Source organism: Coenobita brevimanus, chromosome 68, assembly GCF_032717465.1.
Source record: "Coenobita brevimanus isolate Jiangsu-jjx chromosome 68, ASM3271746v2, whole genome shotgun sequence".
Lineage (NCBI taxonomy): Eukaryota > Metazoa > Arthropoda > Malacostraca > Decapoda > Coenobitidae > Coenobita > Coenobita brevimanus.
This window is the reverse complement of record NC_137021.1, coordinates 1,850,593-1,877,247: the sequence shown is the minus strand read 5'-3', so window position 1 is coordinate 1,877,247 and position 26,655 is coordinate 1,850,593. Positions and strand designations below refer to the sequence as shown.

At 39.3% G+C, this 26,655-nt stretch overlaps 1 protein-coding gene across 1 annotated transcript in view; it reads left to right on the top strand.

Moving 5' to 3' along the window:
* The window catches only part of LOC145405802 (stromal interaction molecule homolog), a 105,010-nt gene extending 79,510 nt beyond the window's left edge, over positions 1 to 25,500 (top strand). The window contains exons 11-13 of the mRNA XM_080277039.1: positions 18,456 to 18,710; positions 23,899 to 24,076; positions 25,215 to 25,500. Coding sequence (XP_080133165.1) covers positions 18,456 to 18,710; positions 23,899 to 24,076; positions 25,215 to 25,500 — 719 coding nt within the window. The remainder of the gene's footprint in view (positions 1 to 18,455; positions 18,711 to 23,898; positions 24,077 to 25,214) is intronic.
* The last annotated feature ends 1,155 nt before the right edge of the window (positions 25,501 to 26,655 follow it).

Below are 26,655 nucleotides of genomic sequence, written 5' to 3'. Positions count from 1 at the left end.
AGGACTAGGCAATGTAGACCAAGGAGAAGGCGGAGGGATATGGTGGATGAGTGTGTGAGAAAGAGAGATATGGAAGTCAACGAGGCTAGGGGACTGACAAGAGACTGAGTTGGCTGGATGAATTTTGTGCGGAGAAGCACCTTATCTGGGATTTGGCACCCCTTTTTAAATGTGACAGCATGGGGATTGACTCTTGTCAGATAGGTATATATGAAGCTACAGAACATGTTGAAATTTTTTTTTTGCCTATCTAATTGAGCCAGGATTAGCTTGAATGATGAGTGAATGGAAGTGTGGCCCATTGAATTGGGCAAACTTAGGCAGTCTGGATGTTGCTACTCCTCACCCTGCCCTAGGGTGGGAAAGGAGGTCCAGATGATGATGATGATCTGTTGGTACAGCAGCAATAATAAAATAGGAAAGGCATCATTGTACTGAATGGGTTTACTGCTGAATTGTAGATCATAGCAGAGAGTAGAAAGATTTAGGGTTATATTCTCTTCGATTTACGAGGCCTCCCAGCACCTCTTCCTTTTCATTTTATTATCAGTACAGTACTTTAATTATCTTATGGAAGCTCATTATGCAGTCTGTGTTGGTATAAATAGATGTCTATCTATCTGTCTATTCCCAGACGCCTCAATCCCGTTCGGGGTGGCCACAAACAAACTGCCTCCATGTCGTCCTGTCCCTCGCCATTTCACTGTCCTTCTCCCAACTCACATCCCCCGCTCTCATATACCTCTCCGCCCCATCCCTCTATCTCATCCTCGGCCTCCTCTTCCCTCTCCCCCCCCCCTCCACCTCACTCACATGCACTCTCCTTGTTAGTCTCTCACTCTCTATCCTCCCCACATGGCCAAACCACCTCAGTGTATTTCTCCTAATGCTTACTATCACATCCACATCCACACCATAATGCTCCTTCACTTCCTTAATTGTCAGCCTGTCTCTTCACATAACTCCACATGCTCCTCTCAAATAACTGATTTCCACTGCTCTCACTCTTGACTTGCATTCATCCATCAAGGTCTAAGCTTCACTTCATATGTTAGAGATTGTATCACAGTACAATCATGCAGTGACTTTTTTACTTCCATGCCCACTTCCCTCTTCTTACAACTGCTTTAAAAAAACTAGCAACCTTTCTTCCTTGTTGTACCCTTTCAAGCACTTCATCCTCCAAACCTCCATACTTTGCTCATCACACTACCTAAGTACTTAAATGTACTCATATTTTCCATATCCTCCTCATCCAACCTCACTGTACATTCAGTGATTTCATTTCTCTTGAAGACTTCTTCCCTACATTCACCTTTAGATTCCATTTCATACACACTCTCCCAAACTCATTCACCAAGCCTTAAGGTTCCCCTTCATCTTCACTTAACAATACAGTTTCATCTGCAAACAACAATTCAGGAAAATGCTGCCCACTTTCATTAGGGCTGCTCCAACATCCACTGCTTTACCTTGTATTTTTTTTTATAACCCCATCCAAATACAGAGTGAATAACCTTGGAGACATGATACATCTCTGTTTCAGTCCAACATTCAGAGAGAATAATTCACTCAGTTCACTATCCACGTGCACTGCAGCCTCAAGCACCTTCGAACATACTCTTCATGGCATTCAATAACTTCACATTTACACCATATATTCTTAATAGTTTCCACATGCCTTGTCTATCCACTCTGTTATATGCTTTCTCCAAATCCATGAAGGTCGCATACAACTTCTTTCCCTTATCAAGAAATTTTTCCATTAAAAACCTAAGGATGAATATATGATCTATACAACCTCTTCCCCTCCCAAAAGCTCCTTGTTCTTCTCCAACTAAATCCTCTGTTATTTCCCGAACTCTGTCAATAAGTATCCTACCATATACTTTGCTTATTATACTAAGAAAACAAATGCCCCTATGATTACCACACACTTCTTTTTCCCCATTTCCCTTGTACAGGGGAATTATAACCTGACTTCCAATCCTCCGAGGCTGTACCTTCCTCCCAGGCATATCTGCACATCTTCCACATCCATTCTACTACTATCTCTCCTCCATGCTTCATCATTTCACCACACACTTATCAATTCCTGGGGCTCTCCCCATTTTGACTGTTTTCATTGCCTCCACTACTTCCTTCCTACTGATCTCTGCCTCCTTTCTCAATACTCTCCTTCTCCCAGCCTTTCCTCAGCCGCTTATGCTCACATTACTTTCATTCTCTATGTTTAACAGTTCCTTAAAGTGTTCTCTCCATCTGCTCGCATTTTCTTCCTTCTTCACTGTCAGTCTGCCATTTTTATCTTTCACTTCCTTACTAACTTTTTTTATCATCTTGTCTGACTCACTTTACCTCTTTCCAGAACATTTTCTTACATTCCCTCCACTTTACACTCAAATTCCTTCCAAATTCCTCATCCAGTCTTTTCATATTCTCACTTACTAATCTTTTAACCTCTCCCTTCCTTACTACATACAACTCTTCCATCCACCTCTCAACTTCCTTCATGCCCCTGCTTCCCATCCACTCACTATATGATTTCTTCTTTTTCACCACAGCTTGCCTCATCTCTTCATTCCACCATGCTGTTCTTTTCACCTGCTTTTGTCTTGAGGGGCGTCAGTTCAGATTTTTGGTTGAAAATGAAATTATGCATCAATCTACATGAAACTTTACTGGATAATAGCTATGATACCTACTTAAGCGTGTAGAAGTTTCGGGACGATACTTGAAAAAAAGAAAAAATATTCTGTAAAATCTTAATATGTTTAACCTAACTTTCACTGACTACTTCTTCTAAGTGAGTAAACATATAATCATTTTAAAAATATCAGTGATTAAATTAATCATTTACAAAGAAAGCTCAGGGATTAGTTTTGCCAAATGTAGCTATTATCCAGTAAAATTTCATATAAATTGATGCATAATTTCATTTTCATCCAAAAAAATGAACCGTGGCCCCTTAAGAAAATTAATTAAAGTAATTTTGTCTTAAATCAAATTAGATTAGATTTTAAGTAACACACATGAGCATAATAAGTGTGATGAAAGATAATTTATTAAGGAAGGGTTGCTAGAAAGCCTTTTAAGTTTATGAGTATATGCACTTTGCACTCACCTTGACCCTGTGTTGCATTTGTCTCGGTAGAATGGTCCAATCACTTTATCTCAGTGGTGTTCTTCATAGTCACAGTCAGTAGTTATACAGCAGTACAGTATATGTCTGTAATATACCAATACTGAATCTGATACAGAGGACCTCCTTAGCTGGATGATTATATCCTTTGGACTGTAAGTATACATTTGAAAATATAATTATCTTAGTAACTTAAAAACATGAGTTTTTAATACTACATAATACAGAATAATCAGGTACCTCTTTGCTTTGAATTCTTAAGGATGCAATACTGTGTAAATCTTAGTTCTGTTTAGACAAATCTCCATAGTGTTGTGCAGTTGATGAGGCTTTATTTAATTTTTTTTTTTTTATAATCACGATAGTATAGATTATTTATTGTAATGTCAGATGTAGCAGTCATGTGTTTTACTGCTTTCATTTGGGTCACACAGGAACAGCACTAAGCATTAAATAGCTTCGACTAGGATGCTTCAGGAGTTCCTTTTAATATCTCACTGTAACCCATTCAGCCCAAGGATATTAATATTCTGCTTGCTGCCTCTAGATTTTATTCACCTTAGTAGACTTTCTGAACTGCGGGGGTCAAATACAAGAGCCTGCATTAACCCCTTCATAAATGTGTTCATCTAAAGTTGAATATAATTGTCTGGGTTCATTCATTTGAACTCAGTGGAGGTTTTTGTTCTTTTGCTGCATATTTCTTGTATCTCAGTGGAAAAATAAGATAATACTGTGGCTCAGCATTTGTTCCATAGCATTTCTTCATGACTACCAACATAATCTAGTGTTACTGGTAATTTCTTGCTGCAACTCAGCATTCAGTATGAAAAGACCACAGTTTTTACCTAGTTAAGAGGAACAGAGCATAATAAAAATTGACTAAATACAGGTAATAGGTCACCAGATTAAAGGAATTAGTTATGTCCAGTTTACCTTTTCCAGTTTTGTGTTCATATGACTCTGCATGCATTGTTTTCATTTTGTAAGTTCTCAAAGTCTTTGTTACTTATTTTAACAAATATAATTTGGTAAGTAGCTTTGTTCTGCCATGTTTTTCTTTCTGCTGTTTTAAGTCATCTGTTATGTGTGGCACTGCTTGTAGTATGGTAGTAAACATTTCCTGTGCAGGAAGTCCTTGTTACCTGTCAGGGATCTTTACCCCATTTATCTTAACTTTATCCCAGTGGTACAGTTCTTGCAATGTATGTAGATATGGTTTGAGTTAAATTATTGGAAATGTAAGAAGAATCTATATACAGTAATTGAAAGTGATCAAAAGTAGAAATTTTCATCATAATGCCAAACAGTAGTATGTTTTACAGTATTTATGCCCATGCCGAGCTCTGAGGTCAGTTCTTTGCTTGTCACTAAGAAGTGATGTTATCAACCTTTTTAGAAATTCATCGTTGCTTGAATGTTAATGTTTATACACTATTGTGTTCTGTAGTTAACTAAATCAGAAGAAAATGGACTTTTGAATACATGCCATATCATGGGGTTTCCAGATCTTGTTTGTACCACATTGGTTTTTTAAACTGATGGGTAACAATGGAACTTATAATTCTGTTTTAATTGCCTTGTATTTCATAATAAAAGAGGTGACTTGTAACGAGGACTTACTGTGTTCTCCATGTACCTCTCAGAATTTGAACCCAAATAAGGCACTCTTCTCATATCCAAGGCTGTATTCTCTTGGGCCTTTTTTTTTTTTCACCTTTTTCTTTATAATGTATTATGCATATATGCATACTGCATCTTTGCATTTTCTAGCATTGCACACTTTACATTTTTTAATCTGTTAATGATGACCTGGTTTTGCGCAGGAATCATAGAATAGCATACAAATACATGTCATATGTAGAGGTAGGCTGGTAAGGAAGAGGTCTAGTGTGTTAAGGAACTCCAGTCATAACCTCTAAAGGCACTCCAGCTAGAACTCATAAAGGCTATCAGGTTCACACTGAAATGGGCCAAGGACAGGGCCTTATCAGCAACATCATACCAAGGGTTAGTTGTTTCATTCCATGTAAATGTCAACCTTAGTGTCCATCTCAGATTTGATCAAAAATATAAAAAGTATATGTCATTTTAAAGCCTAAACATTGACTGTTATGAATCTGGACAGAAAAAGTTCTGAACTGTCTACTGAGAGTAAGGCATTGAAAAATGTTGCACCATGTCACTGAAGAAAAATTCATGTTAAAATTAGTGATTTTCTTATCATTGACCCAAGTATGTCTTTGTTTAAAATGCTGTCATTAGTTTGATTGAAATAGCATCTGTTTGAGTTGTAATTGTCACTACAGTTGTTTACATATACTTTGCGGTCAGATTGTGGCACGACCTCGAAGTGGAAGTACTTCAGGAGTAACGTGTGTGAAGGTGTTTTAACATTTTTCCCATACACAGCTTACGAATTGGAGTAAACTAACATAACTTTATATTATAAATAGGCTTCCCAGTACATTATTAATTTAGCCCTGTGATATCCTGTAAGAGACTCTGGTAAGCCATATGCTCCATCATAAACATTACATGCGTAGAGTGAGGAACATTACCGGAAAAAGATGTAACGTTTCTTATGCACAGCTTTAAACAAAAAAATCAATGCAGTTACTCTGAATTCAGGGAGATATGTGTGGGTACAGTGGGAGGGTTGGGTGGGTTGATGTCATGGATGGCATTATTGGGTGAGCAGGTTGGGTGACATTCGTGGGTGGCAAGGGTGGGTGACCATGGTTGGTGGGCAAGATGGGTCATTGGAATGTGTGGGTTGCCAGAGTGTGTGGTGACACGGTGGGTCGCCAGGGTCGCTGAGAAGATTCTGTGGCCAGGATGCTCTGCGTGGGTGGTTGGGGTGGGTATGTGGGTTCAGGATGGGTAGATATGGTGGGTGGCAATGTTAGATGAGCTTGGTGGGGGGCATTCATGGGTAGGCTGAGTGGATGGCCAAGATTGGTGTGCATGGTGTGTCGCACAGGTGGCTGGGAAGGGTGAGTGTTGGATGGGTTGAGTGAGCAGGTGGATATGTGGATGGCTCCTCACTTGGCAAGACAGGAGTGGGACTATCAGGGCTAGTTGTCGTATAACTTGTGACTGTTAATTAGATTTTAGTATATCCTTTAGAAGACAAATAAATATTTGGAAGAAAATTCTATACAGCAGGCCATTCTATTTCAGTCTGTTAAAGCCTCACTATAATTATTTCTCACTGAGCCAAAGGTGGATGTATACTCGTAATAATACACGTAATAGTAGAATAAATTATACTAATATTACATGTGACAAGACATGAGAGAGAACGAAACTTCAGATCTCCAATCCATTTGCTTAACAAATTGGTGGTTTTGGGGGGGTAAGGAGGGGGAGTTTGGGCTGGACATGTGCAGTTAATCTGCCTTCTGGGGGCAGACTTCCCTGTCCCTTTATTAATGTTCATTGCGGTACTAGTTCATTTTACAGCCAAGAAGTTGTCTGAACATTATGAACTGCAGTCATTGAGTCAGTGCCTGAAGAGGGCATGATCAAAGTTGATTATCTTAAGAAAGAGGGACATCAGCAGAGTGGGTCTTAGTCAGTTTCATTTCCCTGACAACCCAGACAGAGATGAGATAGCAGAGGACATGGTTGTGCAGGCTTTGCCAGCTTCTCAGGTATGAGGAATGATACATTCAAAGGGGTGACTTTTCCTTCCACGGTCAAGTAGTCTGTGTTGATATCATGTTGATCTCACTTAAACAAGAATTGTCTTCTGGTTAGCTCATTCATTCATTCATCATCTAATCCAGTGTTGCCCCTTGAGGTGCGTAGGAGCTCGGGACTAAGTAAGTTGGTCCTGACATTTAAGATGTGAGTGACCAGCCTCACTCATCCCTGAGTGGCACTATGTGAGCAGTAAACCTGAGCCACCCATTGGATATAAACCTGCACTGGCTCATTCTAATTGGAGCGCCTTAATTACCCACTAAGCTGCCAGATGCCATAATTTGGTTATATGGTTACCACCCAGTGTATTAATGGTTTCCTGGTGTACAGGAAACCATCTGGATTGTCATTCAGTGTAGAGTCACCTGTAGACAGAAGGAAGTTGGAAGAATGAAGGAAGGAAAGACAAGAGGAAAAATGAAAGGAAGGAAGGAAGAGAGGAAAGGGCAGGCACCTGAGAGCAGCACTAAATTGAGTAAGTGGATGGTGAGTGCCCCACCAACCTCTTTCTGGTTAGTTTATTATGTAAATTTCACATTAGTACACATTTTGTTTATGTTTGTGATACTTACAAGTACTGTAACCATAATAGGAGTTGATTGCTTAATCATGTTTGAATAAATTCGCACAGTAACATGTCTGATGATCACATTTTCTTTAACAGCACAACAGTTATTAGGAATAATCGGATTTGCTGGTTATAGTTATGATCCTTATCTATTGACATATTATTGATATGAAGCACTCCTTGATTGAACCAGTCAAATCACAGACTCACTGAAATACCTTGTGACAACTACAAGAGGGGGTAGCATCACGGTAACGTTCCTCACACAACTTTTGAAAATCTATATAACATCCAAATTAAAACACGTAAGCAATCCGACTGTGGTACGATGTAGGGTGAAGTGTTGGTTATGTAGCTTGCAAAAGCCATTTGTTTATATTGCATACTTTTGCAGATATAGCTGAGAGTAGTTCAGTAACTTGTCTCCGAATGTAACGTTCCTCATTATGGAATGACCCAGTTGGGATTTGTTGCTAACAAAATGCCACTTAGGGGCAAATAACAGGTTATTGTTACTTTAAATGTTAGAACTGAATAATTTAGCCTAACCCCAGACCCCTACATTCCCAGTGGTGTTAGAAAGGTGTAACATTGTTCAAAAAATAAAAATGCCAGAGAGTTTCCTAAGCTTACAAGAATACAAAACTCAGTCTGTCATCCAATGATCATGGCTTCAAGTTCTGGAAGGTATATATAGAGATTTTTCTTGCATGGTATTGTATGTTGTCTGAGTTGATACTTCATCAGAGTTTTCTTGGAAAACCTTGTCCCTCATTGTTTGTCATGTTGGTACTGTATTAGCATAGTGGAGGGAATTTTCGGTTTCAAAATTTTTCTCATTTTGTTTTGAGGGTCACAACTGTGCTGCTATATTGCACCTCATTCTTCTTTATTTGTATGTACAATATGCTTGTGAGTATTTCATGGTGCTATACAGTAAACTCTCAATTATCCGTCGTCGCAGTATCCGGCCCAAAGCAATATCTGGTGCTGAAACGGGAGATAACCAGCGGTTCTATGCAATATCCTGGGTTGAGGTGTATCATCCGGCTCATAAACAGTAGCTGTATCACTGTATTACTGTATTTTATCATTATTGTATTTTATGCATAATTTTCATCATTTACTCATGGGAAAGTTTTTAGGATACAGGGTTGAGATAGATAATAACGCAATATCCAGCTTAACACCGAATATTGAGCTGATGGGAGGGTACTGTGCAATATCCGACATTTTGCAATAACTGGTGTAGGGCTTGGCTGAATTATGCCAGATAACTGAGAGTTTACTATATCAGTTTTTCTTATATTGCAAGTAATTACAGCTGTCACTGTATAAAGGCAGAACTAGTACACTATATACATATTTTCATTACTTCCAGTAATAATAAGTTGCTTTTATAATACCAGTTACATACTGTGTACACTTTACCAGAAAAAAAAAAAAAAATGCGGTTTGACAGACTTTACATTTGCACATTGCCACTAATGATTCCTCTTCTGATGAATGAATGACAACATTTTGTTGTAGAACAAGATCATTGATTTGGTACTGTAGTTTTTCATCAATAGGAGCAGAGCTGTTTTTAGGCACAACAGTTGAATGTGACAGAACTGTTCACCAGGTGCCAGTTATAAAACTCTACGTTATCAGTAGTTTAGTAAAGGTTTTGAAACTTTTTCACTGAAAAAATGAAATTAGTTGCTGACAATTTCTGTACACAGAGTCTAAATTTGTGTATTGAAATATTTTCAAATGAAAAAAAAGAGATTTGAAAGACTGAAATAAGTTTCATACCTGTTACAAGTCATCCCACAGGGACACAGAATACTGTAATAGCTCCCTGCTTTGTTATGTTGTTACTGCAGAAGATTTAACCCACTTTTCCCATCAAGATTAGCTTACAGAGAATTTTGATTCTCATTTTCTATCTCAATTGCGGAACATTAATGAATGCAGGAATGGCATCATTTGACCAGCAAACCGGGGGCAGATACCTGAACTCTGAATCAGTCTCGATATTGTGTAAACACCTGTGCTGACTTGTCTAAAATCACCTAAAAATGAAAGGAATAGCAACAGAACAATGATAGAACCTCCTTTTGCTTTAGCCTGGTCTCAGCATGCCCTGCTGTGGAAAAAATAAAAACACTGAATCATCTCTCAAAAATTATATCAAACACCCAAATTGACTAACAGGTCATAATTATATGTTTGACATATATATCTAGTGAAAATGCCTTTTATCACTGGAGTTTCTTTGATGTTGATATAGAGTAAGATATTTTCTGCTGTAAGTCACAGCATATTTTTCCCTCACTTGAATGCTTTGCTATTCAATGATCACACACACACATAGTATTTGTAAGTTGGAGCAGGGAACAAGTGCAGAAGCAAGTGTGTATATGCACCGTGGGGTTCTGTATCAGAGTTTGCGAGGTCAGCATTTAATGAAATCTTGGCTACCATGAATTTTTTGTCTGACATATCCTGGTAGATAATGACTCCCACAAGCCTTACCGTACCTTACTTGTCTAGTTCATAGGAACTGTTCCAGCCAAATTTGGTTTAAGGAACCCTCCTAGTAAGCAGAAAAGGATGTCAGTGTCCTCATCAGTCATTAGGGGCATATCCCATGTTTTCAAGATTACAGTACTGTTAATCCTCAGTAACGTGGACTTTAGCCAGTACAGTATTTGCGTTCTTTGGATTCACTAAATGTGACAGCAGGCAGTATGGCTTATTGATTCTGCAGGTACTGTATATATTTATATTCTATTTAGGTACCATATACCTTTACAAGTAGATCCATTATGATAATGGTTATGTAGTTAACTGTAAGAGGCAGTTATATAAATAAAAGTTCCCAAGCTGCAGACATACCTGATGCAGTTCCTTTTCTGGAAATACACCAGGAAAGCAATTGGACCCCTTTATAGTAACAGTTTCTACATCTCCAAAAGTGAGTCTGTATTATTGAGGGTTTACTGTACTTTTCTTTAACCCCATTAGCCCTTAGACAAAGTTTTTATTTATTATTACCATCTGCAGACAATTTTGTTTAACTTAGGAGATCCTTGTAGTAGTGAAGGAAGGTTATATACCGTACTGCAGTATGTGCCCCCCAGGCTGAAATGCTTCTGTTAAGTTGAATAAAATTGTCTTAAGATGATGAGTAATAAGAAAAAAAAAAAAAACATTCAAGAGGTTATAGAAGTGAATGAATGGTTCTTATGTTGATATTTATAGGGTGGCCAAAGTACTTTAGAAGAACTATTTTATATAAATTATTTCATTCTTTTTAGCTATCAGATAGTCAGAGAATGCTGAGATAGAGAAAGCTATTGGTTTTGCTGTGCTTGATGTGGAAATAAGCCTTTTACCTTTCACAAAGTTAGCATAAAATGTGCATACAGGAAACTTTTACTCTCTCTGGCTGTGGGTCCTGTAGCATTGATAGCTGCAGCCATTATATGTGATTATCTATACACTGAGGCAGAAAATACTGTCAGGGTCAGAAGTTCAGCTGTAGTTCAACTGCATCTGCTTGACACTTTCCTTTGTGATGCATCATGGCAAAGAGAGTCTTCAGTGGTCAGAAAGACCCATCATCTCTCTCAGCTGAGGAAAGTTCCTCAGCAAAGGCAGTGAGCAGTAGAAGTGGTGTAGTGGTTGGTTAACTAATGTCCCTAACTGCACTTCTTGAATCTCCTTTTGACTGGAATGTCCTTCCTGCACCATGGAACTGGAATCAACCAGACATACTTTAGTATAAACATCAGGATCTGAACCAGAGCAAACAGTATACCATAATGTATTAAGTCTTTCATTTAAAAACCTAGAAATTTTTAAAGTAACATCTTTCAATAAAATGTTTAACCACTATGTCATGGTAGTTAGGAATAATTGAAAAATGAAAGTATATATTGTCTGAACAGTTTCTTTTTGATAATGACCTTTATATGTTACTTCTGACTGCCCCTATGTTTCGATGTTTTTATACAGCTTAAGAGGCTCCTTGTTGTGAAAGTGGTTTATATAATTTATATCAGACTCATCCAGTTTAGAATATCTCTTCTAAGGTGATTCATATTATCTGGTGATAACTAGATTTTAAAAGGGGAGAAAAGTGTCGCCATTGTGAAGGAAATGGGTTTTAATTATGTATTTATTTTGTAAATCATATCTTTTCATGTGGATTGATTTATGATGGCTGCAGCTATGAAGTGACTCACATCCCTAGTCTGAGATAGTGTACAGTTTTCTGCAAGAACCTTGCAGCATCAAATGAGGCCAGTTATGAACACACAATGCGCAGTTCGGTAATATGAGAAAATTTTATGCTGCAAAAAAGGCAGTCCTTGGTATAAGGCAGGGATGTTTTCCAAAATATTACAACTTTTTTCATATATTGTAACTGATACTGAAAATTGTTGAGAAACTGATAACAATGGAACTTTAATAGAACATCCTTAAGTTATTTATAATGAGAACTTACTGTGTATATTATCAAATTGGCATATAGTAGTCATATCTCTGGCCTCAGGCATTGTTTATGAACTTGCATGCTAATTCTGCCATTATTGCTTTCATATTCTTCTTGGTCTTGTATTCTCTTGAGCTTAGGAGGCTTTCTACCACTTTTTACATGACACTATCTTGATTATTACACCTTACTATTCTCATTTATGCTATTTATATCCTTGCATATATTTTTAACCCGTGGATTGCGCAGTTACCTTTTATTATCCCATCCTGTGGTGTGCAAAAAATTAAGAAAAAAAGTTTTTTTGTTTTAGTTTTTGTTTATTATAAACTTCAAGATAAACATCCAAGGCAACATCTGGTGAAAAAAAATCTCTCTTTCTCTCCATCTTTGCATAGGGCCATGCATAAGTTTATGCAGAGGGGTAGTGAAACCAATATAAAAAAAAAATTAGGATTTTGTTTTTTATAATCTTGAAGCTAAACATCCAGGACATCATGTGGTGAAAAAAAAAAAAAAAATCTCTCTTTTTCTCTGACTATGTGTAGCCCCATGCATAAATTTGCATAGGGGTGATGCACGGCCAGCACAGCCTGAGCTGTGGCTCGCAACGTGACGCTACCCAGCCTGAGCTGTGGCTCGCAATCTGTGGGTTAATAGATATACTGATTGGTCTGTATATGGTATAATACTCCCCTTCCACTCTGCTGGATGATTTCTTGTGTGTTGCGGTGACAGCTCAGTCAGCTTCATCAGTGTCTATCCCACATCAGTTTATTTCCTACTCCCATTGCCACACCCAGACCCACACCAGCAGATTGAGCTGTCCCCATATCATATAAGATACACCAGGTGAGTTTGTAGTGGTGTGCTATTTATCATCCACTTTTTATATTGCATAATTGCTACACATGATCATATTAACCTTCCAGATACAGAATTAATTTGTTAAAGAAGACCTGCTTGGGAGCCTCCTTGCTCAGTGAGAATATGAGGCTGTGTCACTTGTCTGGTTTTATTTGTGTAGTTTGGTGGCCTCAGATATATCCATCCATGGCCATGAATATGTGGACTGTTGTAATGTACATCATTCACTATTTGTGTTCTCAACAAATGGTTACATATGTACAGTTGAATTCACAAGTGCATTGTACAGTTAGTGGCACATTGTGTAGGTGTGATAGAAGTTGTGAGTTTTTGTCAAGATCAAGTACATTTAGATAAACAGTCTGAAACAAGCATGTAATTGTAGTTAGATTGTAGTGTTATGGAAGCATTCTCTTCCTGTCTACAAGGCTCATGGTTCAAGCCTTTGTACTGTACAAGGATATTCTGAATTCAGCTGCAGTACTAGTTTTACAGCTCCTCCCTTATGTGACTAAGTGTTGAGAACATTCTTTTGCAGAGATACAGTACTGTAGTTATCTCTGCTTTATTAGTGCAGTGGCAACAGTTGGAGTTCACCTTTTGGCAGATGTGGCTTTCTTGTGTATTACTTTATTTTGAATACAAAATAAAGTGGTAGAATTGGGATCAGTTGTATTTTTTGGGGTGATTTGTATTTTCACATGCATTTATTTGTTAAAATCCTCCCGTTTAAGATTGGATTGTTATTTTATTTTACTTAAAAGCCAGTCATGATTTTGTCGTCATTACACAGAATTGAGGTATTGTATAATGTTTCTAGGGAAAAATTCTAATATATTTGGCTAAAGACCATTGAATATTTTCATTCTTTAGGATGTAGGAAGCCTTTTTGCTTACTGATCAGATCAAAGTACAGTACTGTAATAGGTGCATCACTTCACAAATGCTCACCAAAAAATGCTGTGAACTTACTGAATCATTCATCCCGGTTCAAGGATACCATCTGACAGTCTTGAGTAATGAGATTATCCCTCCCTCATACAAGTTTCCGTTTCCAGAACTGTCTGGTTTTTTTTATTTTGTATTATTATTATTATTATTATTATTTTAGCATGTCATATTAAATATTTTTCCATAGAACTCACTGATCCCCTAGCCATTCCAATTATGTTTTGCTGTATTCTGAAGGTACTGTATTTGCTCTCAAGCACTTTTTTTTTTACCATTTTTCATTTTTTTTTTTTTTTAATTTTAATAATTTTTTTGTTATCTGCTGCTTCTGAAGCATTTGATCTAGTCATCTCAGATTCAGAAAGAATTCAACTCTTGTCACACAGGCAGTGAGTGCAGTGCATGGGCAGTTTTCCTTATGTTGTTGCTTGAGGTTTTCTCACTTGAGTCTTTGGCAGTAGCAAAGATGCTTAATCTCATTCTAATAAATATAAGAGTAATGCTGACTGTTGCAGACTACTTGAAGCACTGCTTTTTCGGTGCACCTCTTTTAACCTCCAGGTAGTGTTCTAGTACCAGTCTCTCCCCTGTTAGTAATACTCTGCCACTGTTAACCTTGGCAGTACATAAGCTTCCATCCAGATATGTGTAGTACATATATGAAGCAATGTGTTGCAGCAGCTGGTTTGCTGTTGACATCTTTTCATGGACATGCTATAATACACAGTTTCAGGTTTCACACTGTATATTCTGGTTCTTAAGGGCAAACACCTAGTCCATAAGAGCAAGAGATGCCATTTTCTTCCACTGGAGAAGCGAGTTGTGTACACCCATGCCTTGCAAATAAGTGTAGGTTAGTAAGATTATGGAGGGTAGGATGAAAAATGCCTGTAAACATATCCTGCTTTAGACTGACAGTGTTATTAAGTTGAAAATGTGTGTATGCCATTGGATTACTTAAACCACATATGAAACTATGTAAAAGGATGCACAAATTATCATCATCTTTTGTGTCTGTCCATTATGTAACAGAAACCCTTCTCAACTCTTTCTCTCTGGCATGTCAGTTTTGACTTGTCTGCCATAACTTGATAGAGATTTTACAGCTTATTCACAAAGCTCATTGGCAAAATAAGAGAGTACCGTGGCTCTACCTCCATTCTATAGCACTTCTCATTGATTTGCACCATATTCCAGTGTTTATCTATGGAAAGAACTTAGCACCCAAGGTGTTGTAGAGGGTTGGCAGTTTTAGCCAAGGATTGAGTATATTACAGTACTGTGTTCCATCCCAGCTTGGCATTTCACCCCACCAGCTGGTTCTCTGCCTGCCATCTCTGTGTTGCGTCAGTGTTACTTTCATTATCCGGCTTTAATCTGTTCTAAAAAAAATTTATTTATTTAACAGACATGTGAACATTGGTGTCGAAGGTAAAAATAATTAGGGTCAGTTCATAGGAAACCATAATCCTGGGGAAACCAGTTACATTTTGAAAAAGGTCTATCACCTTTCCAGATGGTGAAAAACTTATTTTTCTCCCACCATAGAACCAGTTTTTCCTGGGAAAAATTTCTATGAAGATACCGTACTTGAAAATATTTCCTACTCTTAAGAGGTTACCTGCCACCTGTAAGCTGGTTTTAGGTATGAGTTCTTCACTTTCTCCAGACCTATTAAAGTTACCCTACATTTTGGGATGCAGTGTGGCCTGTGCTCAGTACTGTCTTACTGTTTTTCATCAAGGATCCATGAGTGAAAGGGAGAGGTATTAAGGAATGATATGGCATTTTTTGATTAGCATCCATGGAGTGATGCACCTGTTGCTTTACAATGATCAGTAAGAGTAAAGGTGCCCTCATCCTCAAGAGTTGTTTTAGAGAAATGATATTTAAAAAAATGAATGTGAAGGTACATTATAAACTGGTGTATATTGTACATATTTTTATTTTGTGCTTATGTGTTTGTATACATGCATGGTGCACTTAGCTTGCATGCACATATTCTCAGATCATCAAGGACAAAACCCATCAATAGAGAGGGTAAGATTATTGGTTCACCATTATACTGACCCTTACACCATCCATGACCTGTAGTCTGTTTATATTTGGGAATACAGTAAGTTCTACATATATCACCTCATACACCTCACTATCATAACACAAACAAGATTTCAGCATAGCTTCAATAGGAGATCTCTGGGAGCACCCTGTCAGAGTGGCTGGTTTCCTGCAGTCCACTAGGTTCACATCCAGATCAGCCTGGAGTAACAACAATAACAACACTTGTTTTAAGCTCATCCACTTGCATATAAGTCATAAACAGCTGGGGACGAGGCTTGCCTAATATTTCAGCTTTTCTTCTTACCTAAGGGGTGGGTGGGGTTTATTGGACACGTAGTGCCACTCAGGGTTGGTCACTCTCATCTTAAATGTCAAGACCAACCTGTCTATCAGTGGGCTCCTACACTCCTCATGGGGTGGCATAGGATTGGATGATCGATGGATGGATGGATGGATGGATGGATCTTCTTACTTATTGTTCTTATGCTGAGAGAGGTTTTGTGTGTTCCTTTTGTCAGAACCAATTTTGTTTGATGTGATTCATCAGGGAAAAATGTGAAATACAATCCCTAAGTGTGAAGTAGATGCAGTGGAATAGTAGGCTAACTTTGTCCCTAGTTATACAGTTATCATGTTCATCGCATCCGACAATGAATTTGCCCATTTATATACGTACAGCATGTGTAGTTGATTTTCACATGTTACATGTTAACATGTTACTGCATATGAATATACTGTACATGCCGTAACTGTAAACTGTATTTTTCAGCACAGAATATTTATCTTTCTCTAGTTTCTATTCAATGTTAGTTCTTAGGGAAACACAGTAGAGGGAATGCAGCATTTGTGTTACTAGAATATCTTTTTATTTTATGATGTTCCTGAGTGTTCCGTATTCCATCCAAGAGAGTGTATCCTCCCCTTGATCAGCTAACATGGCATGAATTGGTGTTTTGTTTTATTTTGATGTCATGACTTGCCTTCACCATGTTTTACGCTCTGTGTGTTAAAGTACCCAAACTAAGAATTCTCCATCCTGTTTCATGCTTTATTTTTCAGATGTTAAGACAATATCAACAGCTGAGTTTGTTTTGTTTTGTATAGGAGTATTTTCTTACTGAATTATACAGTATTACAACACTAAACAGAGGTTGTCATTTTAAGCAGTCACACCTTCTGCAGTTTTATAGGTGTGCATGCCATATCACCAACTGTGTGTTATCATAATTAAAAGCTTGCTGACTCTTTCCTCTCAGCTTTGGTGATGGAAGATGTTACATAAAATATTTTTTATGTGACTGCATTGTGAAGCAAAGAACAAAAGAGTATGCAAAGGAAGGACACTCTGACGTTGTTTGGGGAATGAGAAATATTGCTGATGGGACACATTGCTGGCAGGGGATTGTCAGGGAACTTGTGCTCATGATGGTACCCCACATCTCTTCTTGACCTTTGCATGATTCTTATTGCCTCTATATTTTGAATGATGTCCAGTTAGTACCTGTTGGGATCTGAACACTCCTTGCACTTTCTTTGTTCTGTTAGCCTCCCCTCACCAAGACTGGTCTCCATATGCATGTTGTTAAAGTCTATTGCTGAGGCTAGTGGCTATCTGCACACCATGGTACTGTAAGTGAAGTTAATCATTTTATACTAAAAGACATTGAGAAAAGCTAACTTTACTGTCATGCTTAATATTGCCTATTGAAGGTTAGCATTAATGAAGAAAACTGATATTGAGACTCTTGCTACAGACAGACAGGCTTGGGTGTTAAATTACTGTAGATAAATGGATGTGGTCTTTATGTGTTTAATGCCAAGGGTAGGTTGAAGTTTATTGCTCACATAATGCTGCCCAGGGTGAGTTACTGGTCACTCTCACCATAAATGTCTGGACTGAGTAGCCTAGACCCAGGCCTCTATGATTCTCTTGGGGCTATAAAGGACTGGATGGTAGATAGACAGATAGATAGATTGATAGGGAAATAGATGTAATGTAAGTCACTAGCAAAAATTGAGATTAATGTTTTTTTCTCTTTCTTTTTCACTCCTCTCTGCCCCACCTGTATGGATTGTGGGTTGCCTCTCGGGGGGAAAATGGTTGGTTCTTCTCCGAACATCCCGAACTTTGTGAAACCGCTCTTGAATTAATTTTTTTCTCCTGTTTCTCATGTAACCGTTGGCTTTTGTGTCTGCTTATTATGAAACTAAAATTGTGAAACTTAAATTGCTTCATCATCTTCAATGGCTTGTGTCTGTCTGTCACTGTGCCTCTTGTGGTGATGCTGTGATTTGTCTGCAATGTGTTTGGGAAATATGGCATGATTCACCAACTGACTTTATGTCTAATTTTTACTGACATCATTAATTGACTATGGCTGCAATTCATTTGTCTAAATTTCATGTCACTATAAAAAATAATGGGAAAACAAAAATATGATGCTGTCATATCATTTATCTTGCAAATATATGTGCTTGTGCTTTTTTGAAAATTAAAAATCCTGTAACATAAAATAAATCACCAATTATATGCAATTTTTATACTGTACTGTATATGAAAATAAATGAACTATACCAAAATGTATAAATCTTCTGTGACTGCAACAACTTTGGATGGAAAACTGTAACACTTGGACTCGTGGACTGGATCTGTGTTTGGTGACGTTGATCAGTGCACCAGCTATTGGGGAGTCAGTCGGCGCTAATGTTTCTGACCATGGGTGGCGTGGCAGGGGCATCCAGCTTTCATCACAGCCTTGGGAGCTCCACGGGGCTAACCAGGACCCCCAGGGAGTCAACCATGGATCTAAAGGTGATAGGGACCTCCAGTAGCATCCGAAAGAAGAGCCATCAGCTGCTGACTCGAGACTCAGGGTCTTCGCTGGGATCAGAGGCAGGCATCACACACAGTCATACCTTCACGTCAGGTATAGTTCTTTCACCATTTTACAAACATCCCTCAACTTGTCCCCTGTCCACCCAAAAGGATGGTAGACTGCAGGAAAAGGGAAGCCTAAGCCTGTAGTCCACCAGGTTCATGTGTATGGTAAATAAGCCTGGGACCACAACAACAGCAAAAACAGTAGCCTAAACCTGGTAGAGATTTTCATCCTTTTGTAGATAATATCCCTTGATGGCAGAATAAGACAGTTCTTCTCTACATTGTTTCTGTAGCACTTCTTTTTGCCTAGTGCTATATTCTTGTGTTAATCTCGTGCTATAACTAAACATTCAAGATGGAGAGATGTAAATTTTATGCCAAGTAAAAAGAGTAATATATGTTGTTCTCATACACCCACCCCAACTTAACCCCCACTCAGTCCAGGTGGTGTTTTATAATTTATTTTTTATCCTTTTTATCAAACTTATTCAGCTTAGGAAAGACCTCTTTTGTAGTTTAGAGGTTAATTAAGACTGAGCCTAAGTCATACCCTGAATAAAATATTCTGTTACTGGCATGAATAAGATGGAAAAATATACCTTTGAATTGAAAGGGGTTGACTATAAGAGTTGATCAGACCACATTGTGGATGTGGTTTATCCAAAGTTACTGTAGTGAGGGTTGTAGAAAATTGATGATTGGATATATTTGGAAAAGCTGTGAAGAAACCTGAGGGTGGAAAGCATCAGAAAGATGTGTTGAGAGGATGGAGCAGGGGAGTTGGGTGGGGATGAGTAGATGTGTGGTTGTATCAGGCCACTGACAGAGTGTTAGACCAAGTAAAACTATGGAGGAAGTGGTGTGTATGACCTCAGATGTAGTTACTACTAGAGGTCTGGTATAGAACAGGGCAGGATGGAGGAGTGCTATAAAATACTTTATGGAAACAGAAAAAAATAGAAAATTATAATGATGGTGATGATAATGCCAACAAAAGTGTTGAAGGCCAGTCATCTACCTTTAAATGTTCTAGACTATAGTAGCCAAACCTTTGACAAACTTTCTTTTTTTTAATCAACTATAATTTCTTGCAGCCATTTAATGTAAAAGGGTAAAATGCTATCCAGATGGCACTAGCACTATATCCTGCTAGTATTTTATGGCACTGAAAGCTTGACAAGTCCAATAAACGGTGATGTTTTTATATTATTTGACAAGTCCAATAAACAGTGATGTTTTTGTATCATTTGCCACAGGTTTTAACATAGATCACTTTAGTACTTTAGAATACCAAACAAAAAATCATATTACAAACTGAAGATTAAAAAGCAGCAAAGAAAAGTATAAGAGGAAGAGGTGGAAACAATAAAGGAATTAATGCCTTCTCTCTGTTGACATAGTTTTCATTTTAATCAGTTCACATCTAGACAGTGTTCTTTTGCATCGGAAGGATCTCTTGCTGGAAGACATTTAATCAAGGCTATATCTAGCCCCTGTAGTTCCAAAAGTTGCCTACAGATTGATTAAAATCATATGTTGATTTCAAGAGTAAAATAGTCACTGGTGAGAGAGAGAGAGAGAGAGAGAAGGAGGGGAGAAAGAAAGGGTTAGAGATTGTGGATGAGTGTGTCACTGAGAGTTTGAATGTGAATATAAATAGCAAAAGGAAAATATTCTTAACAGTGTGAAAATTCACTACAATAAAGACACCAGTGATGGTTGCACTTGTGTAAGGTACTGTATGTAGGTGAGCAGAGAATACATGATATGCCTTCTTCCAAAATGTGCCTCCAAGACTTCTTAAGGAAGAAAAAATAGGTTTTAGACAATATAAGATCCTGCTTGTTTGTTTGTTTGTTTTTAGAGGGAAAACCTTGAAGTATTTTTCATTGTTCTAATTTGAGAAAAAAAATTCTTGTAATATTCTATCTATCTATCTATAGCCCGACGCCCTAATCCCGCAAAGGGTGGCCGCAGACAAAACGCCTCCAAGTCACTCTGTCACCCACCATTTGACTCCCCTCCCCCCAACTCACCCCCCCCTCCCTCATATACCTCTCAACTCCATCCCTCCACCTCATCCTCGGCCCACCTCCTCTCCCTCCTCCACCTCACCTACATACACCCTCTTAGTCAGTCTTTCATTCTCCATCCTCTCCACATGTCCAAACCACCTCAGTGTATTTCTCCTAATCTTTTCAACCACATCCACATCTACCCCACAACGTTCATTCACTTCTTCATTCGTCAACCTGTCCCTCCATGTCACCTCCATGCTCCTCTCAAGTAACTCATTTCCACTGCTCTCACTCTTGACTTGTTCCCCTCTTGCAAGGTCCACGCCTGCTTCCATACGTCAGGGTAGGGATCACAATACCATCATGCAGTGACTTCTTAACTTCCATACTCACCTCCCTATTTCTCATCACTGCTTTCAGTGTGCCAACAACCTTCCTTCCCTGCTGTACCCTTTCACGTACTTCATCCCCCAAAGTTCCATCCTTACTCATCACACTACCCAAGTACTTGAATGCACTCACATTCTCCATATCCTCACCATCCAACCTCACTGCACACTCTGTGACTTCATTCCCTCTCCAAACACCATAACTTTACTTTTGTTTACATTAACTTTCAGCTTCCTCCTCCTACACACTGTCCCAAATTCATTCACCAAACCTTGCAACTCCCATTCATCTTCACTCAACAATACTGTATCATCAGCAAACAGCAACACCGGAAGCTTCCAAATCTCACCCTCATTCATTAAGGCCACCCCCACATCCACTGCCCTACCTTGTACCTCCTTTACGACCCCATCCATATATATATTAAACAGCCAAGGAGACATTACACACCCCTGTTTCAGTTCCACATTGAGATCAAAGAACTCACTCAGCTCACCATCCACTCGCACCGTAGCCCTAGCTCCCTCGTACATACTCTTCACAGCACTCAACAATTTCCTCCACTCCATATATTCTTAATACCTTCCACATACCTTTCCTATCTATTCTGTCATAAGCTTTCTCCAAGTCCATGAAGGCAGCGTACACTTCTCCTTCCCTTCTAGATACTTCTCCACTAAACATCTTAGAACAAATATCTGATCTACACACCCTTTTCCCTTCCTAAATCCCCCTTGTTCTTCTCCAACTAGCTCCTCTGTCATATGCCTAACCCTATCAATGAGTATTCTACCATATATTTTACCAGTCACACTAAGAAGGCAAATACCCCTATGGTTACCACATACTTCTCTCCCCTTTTCCTTTGTACAGAGGAACAATTATACCTGATTTCCAGTCCTCTGGAACCCTTCCCTCTTCCCAAGCCAATCTACACAACTTCCATATCCACTCCACAACAATCTCACCCCCATACCTAAGCATTTCACCACACACTCCATCAATTCCTGGGGCCTTTCCCAGCTTAATCTTCTTCATCGCTTCCACTACTTCCGACCTACTGATCTCTTCCTCCCTCCTCTCATCTCTTCTTCTCCCAGCCATTCCCCAACCACTTATACTCACACTGCTCTCACTCTCTACATTCAACAAATCCTCAAAGTGCTCCTTCCATCTCCTCAATTTCTCTCTCTTCTCCACCAACAATCTATTATTCCTATCTTTCACTCCCCTACTATTTCCCCTTTCACACTGCCTTACTTTCTTTACCTCCTTCCAAAACAATTTCTTACTCTCCCTCCATTTCACACTCAGATTCCTCCCAAACTCTTCATCCACTTTCTTCTTACTCTCCTTCACCAGTCTCTTAACCTCCCTTCTCCTGCTCACATATACTTCTCTCTTCTCTCTCTCATCTTCTCCCTACCTCTACTCGCCAACCATTCACCATATGCCTTCTTCTTTTGTTCCACAGCTCGTTTCACCTCATCATTCCACCATGCTGTCCCTTGCACACCCTTGCATCTCCTCCTCACTCCACAAACCGCCTCACACGCTGTGCTTATCTCTTCAAGTGAATATCTTACATCGTCTTCCACCCCTTCCATCTGCTCTAGCTCATACCTTCCCAATCTTTCTTCCACTATGCTCTTATACTCTGTCCTCTTCTCACTATCTTGCAATTTCTCCACTCTTCTCACAGGAGCTGCTTCCTCCTGTCTTCCCCTTCGCCTCCTCAACCACTTTCTTTGCAGCTCTACCTTGGCCATCACTAAGTGATGGTCCGAGACTCCATTCCCCCACCCTCTCCACACCCTTGCATCCAACACTTGTCTTCTCATTCGCTCATCCACACACACGTAGTCTATCATTGCCTGCTCAACAAGTTCACCATCCATCCTCCTCATTACTCTCCATGTATACCGGTGGATCATCTTATGACGAAAGTAGGTGTTGGCTATTGCCAACCCTACCAGCACAGATGTCCACCAAAGCACTACCATTCCCATCTACTTCCGCTGGCACACCCCACTGACCAACCACTCCATCCACTCGTACATTCCCGACTTTGCCATTCATGTCTCCAATCAACAGCACTCTCTCGCTCCTCTCAAACTTGTCCATACATGCTTCTACTCTCGCCCAAACTCATCTTTCACTCTTGCCACTCGATCCTCTGTTGGAGCATATACACATACAATCGCCTCATGCTTGTATACCTACTTTCATCCTCACCCATACAATCCTTGCACCCACTGTTCCATACTCTCTTATATTCTCCTTCCACTTCTTGCTTATCATCAGACATACTCCCTCTCTTGCCCTCTCATTCTCACTGACTCTCGCACATATACCTACACCGTATTCCCATTCTCTCATCCTTTCACCTTTCCATTTAGTTTCAGTCAATCCACATATATCCACTTTTGCATCCTCAAGCACCTGGACAATCTCTCTCTCTTTCACTTCATCATTCACTCCTCTCACATTCCACGTTCCTACTCTCAGAATGTCCTTTGTCCGTTCCTTAGTCATCAACGTATGGTCCGTCCGGGTCCGAGGCGCTGTATTTGCTTTTTTAGTTAGTTCTTTTTACGGGGTGGGGCACTAACCCACCACCAACCCTTTTAGTCGCCTCGTACGACAAGCAGGGATACTGGGGGAGTATTCTTGAAACCCCCCTACCCCCAGGGGTAATATTACTGTAAAATATTTACTGCCATTGTGGATTCTGGATATCCATTTTGGGGAAGATATGAGCTGTTATTTTTGTACCTTCCCTCCTCTTGTATCCCAGTACCAGTACTTTGTCTGTCCCACTGACAGATGTTAACCAGCTAGGAGAGGTTAGGAGAGAGGGAGGGATGAGGCGAGTGTGGAGTGTGGGCAGCCTCCAACACCACCACCAACAAGACACAGGAAAGGACTCCAATGACTCATCTACTGATGAGACTGACTTCTCCATTGGTCCCTCTGACACAACCAGCTTCACTATGGGTGGCAGGTGCGGCTTCATAGTGACTTTTTTTTTTTTTTTTTTTTTTTTTTTTTTTTTTTAGTACCAGTTTCCGTTTGGGTATGGAGAATTAATGTATCTAGTAGATTTTTTTTTTTTTTATGGTGTTTCATTCATGTGGGCTTTAATTTTCTTCCACCTCTTCCTTACTAATTTACTTATGAGTGTGGAGTGTTGCTATATCAGGTGGAGGGTGGGGAGAATGTATTTTTTATTTATACCTGTACTTGTATATATGTATAAGGTCATGGAGTTGCATTGTTAGACCAGAGTTTTGGATCCAGCCTGATGATATTTCAGATGTGAGTAAAGATAAAGTACAGAGGATATACTGTATAGAGAATCAATGGTTTCAAGAGATTTCAGCCAATGAAAATGTTATTGATAGTGAAAATAGTACAGTATATCATGTTTAGCAGGCACTTTATTTCATGAATGCTAACAAAGCTCTCTGCTTCTGTTTATAGCAACAAGAATAAGGAAGGAAAGAAGAGGTAAGATACTGTACTTTGAGATGTGTGTAAAGATATTCGTTATAACCATAAAGTTTGTTCAGTAAACTCAGAATGCCTTACAAATTACAGGATTTTTTTTTTTAAATTAAGTTTCATTGTGACTTGGAACACTAATTTGCCAGCTTCTTCCAGTTTACACTTCCACCAAGTAGTATCTGAATACCTGGGAATGATAGATGTGAAAGTAACTTGTCATTTTGGAATGGTTGGTATGCCTGATTGTGGAGTGATGCACCTTGAAATCATATCACTGCTGTTAAACACTGGTTGTGTAGTAAGCATTGCTGATAGAAAAACAGAAGAGGGGAGATGTTTTCAGATTCTTCAGCATGTATTTCAAAATGCATGGTGTTTCCAGCATTCAGATACTTTTTGGAGAGAGTATACAGTGCCAGTCGATAAGATGTGATGATTTGGAACACATCACAAGAATATAACAGTTCCTTCCCCTCTCCCAAGCTGGCTTCCTATGAAAGTTGAATAGCAACTTATATAATGTTCTTTGGTTTACATTATCATTTATAAGGAAAAAGTGTTGATGTTTTAGAATTTATGTCTGACTTATAACAAAGACTGCTTGTATATTTGTATTCCATCCTTTTTCTTCCCAGCCGGCTGACATTGAATTCTGATAGTGGAGTTGTGACGCAGGTGAGTGGTGGCATCAGTTCCTCCCCTTCCCCCTCCAATCCTTCTCACCCGGGCTTTGTGGGGTCAGCGGGAGAGGGTCGTGAGGCTCACAGACCCCGCCCCACCAACAGAAACAGCAATAACAACAAGCGCGGCATGATGCTCAAATCATACAGTCATGACGTAGATGCTGCTCATATTTCTCAGACGAAGCTGGAGGTATGGTTCCAGGATGAAAAACCTTGTCAGCTGTGTGATGCATTGTGATGATGTTGACTTCACTCTTTCAGTATGATGATATTTTATATTTGATTCTTGCTGTCTTCTGATGTTTTTATTCTGATAGAGCTTATTTTTCTACTTCAGTGGGTTAGATATACACCCACTGCAAATTGACTTAGGACCTACACACAAAATTGCTGTGGGAGAGTTGTCTGTCTTTGCTTTGTGTTTCCACCTCTACCAAGTGAATCTTTTGGGCAAGAAGTAACTGGCAACTCCTCTTGTGTTGGCAGGAGGTGGTGAAACACTCAGCACGTCAGTGCTTGCCCAGAAGCAAGAGTGGGAGTGTATGTTCCCGTTGCTCCGAGTTTGCACCTCCCTTCTTTTTCGTATGCATTACTCTTTGCCCTGTTATTTTCCTACAGTTGAGTTGTCATTCCTGGAAAGTACTGCTCAAGGGATGAGAGTGTCCATATCATTGCACGGTGGCAGGATAATGTCCCTATCAACACGATTTGTGAATGTACTGGACGTGCAAAGTCGACCATCATGAAGATTCTTGCTGCAGCATGCAGTGTGCCACCTGATGTCGTACCAGAGCACAAGCATGCCGGTGGAAAGAAGACGATGACTTCCAGAGGTACAGATACACTTCTGTAGAAGGAAGTAATCAAGAATCCTTCACTGACAGCAGCAGAATTGAAGAGAATGCATCCCCGGCTGTTACAAAAAGTCTCAATTCGAACTATCCAGCACCGCTTCCAGAAGGAGCTGGGTTTGCCAAGCCGTACCAAAGCCAAGAAACCGCATCTCACTGACTGCATGAAGAAGCAGCGCATTCATTTTGCCAAGAAGTATGCACACTGGACATTGGATGAGTGGATAAAAGTTATGTCTTCCAATGAAAGCACATTTCAAGTGTTACAGGTGCGTTCTGCCAGGATTCATTGCCCTGCCTCCCGTAGTCGATATGAACCTGCTTACATGGTGCCGACTGTTCAGCATGCACAATCAGTAATGGTATGGGGGTGTTTCTCAGGTGAAATGGGAATGGGAGGCCTCTACTTTCTTCCTAAGAACTTGAAGATCAATGGTGGCTGGTACATTCAAATTCTGGAAGATCATTTGTTAAACTTTTTTGCTATTCATAGGTGCGACTTTTTCATGCACGATTCAGTTCCATGTCACAAGTCAAGAAAG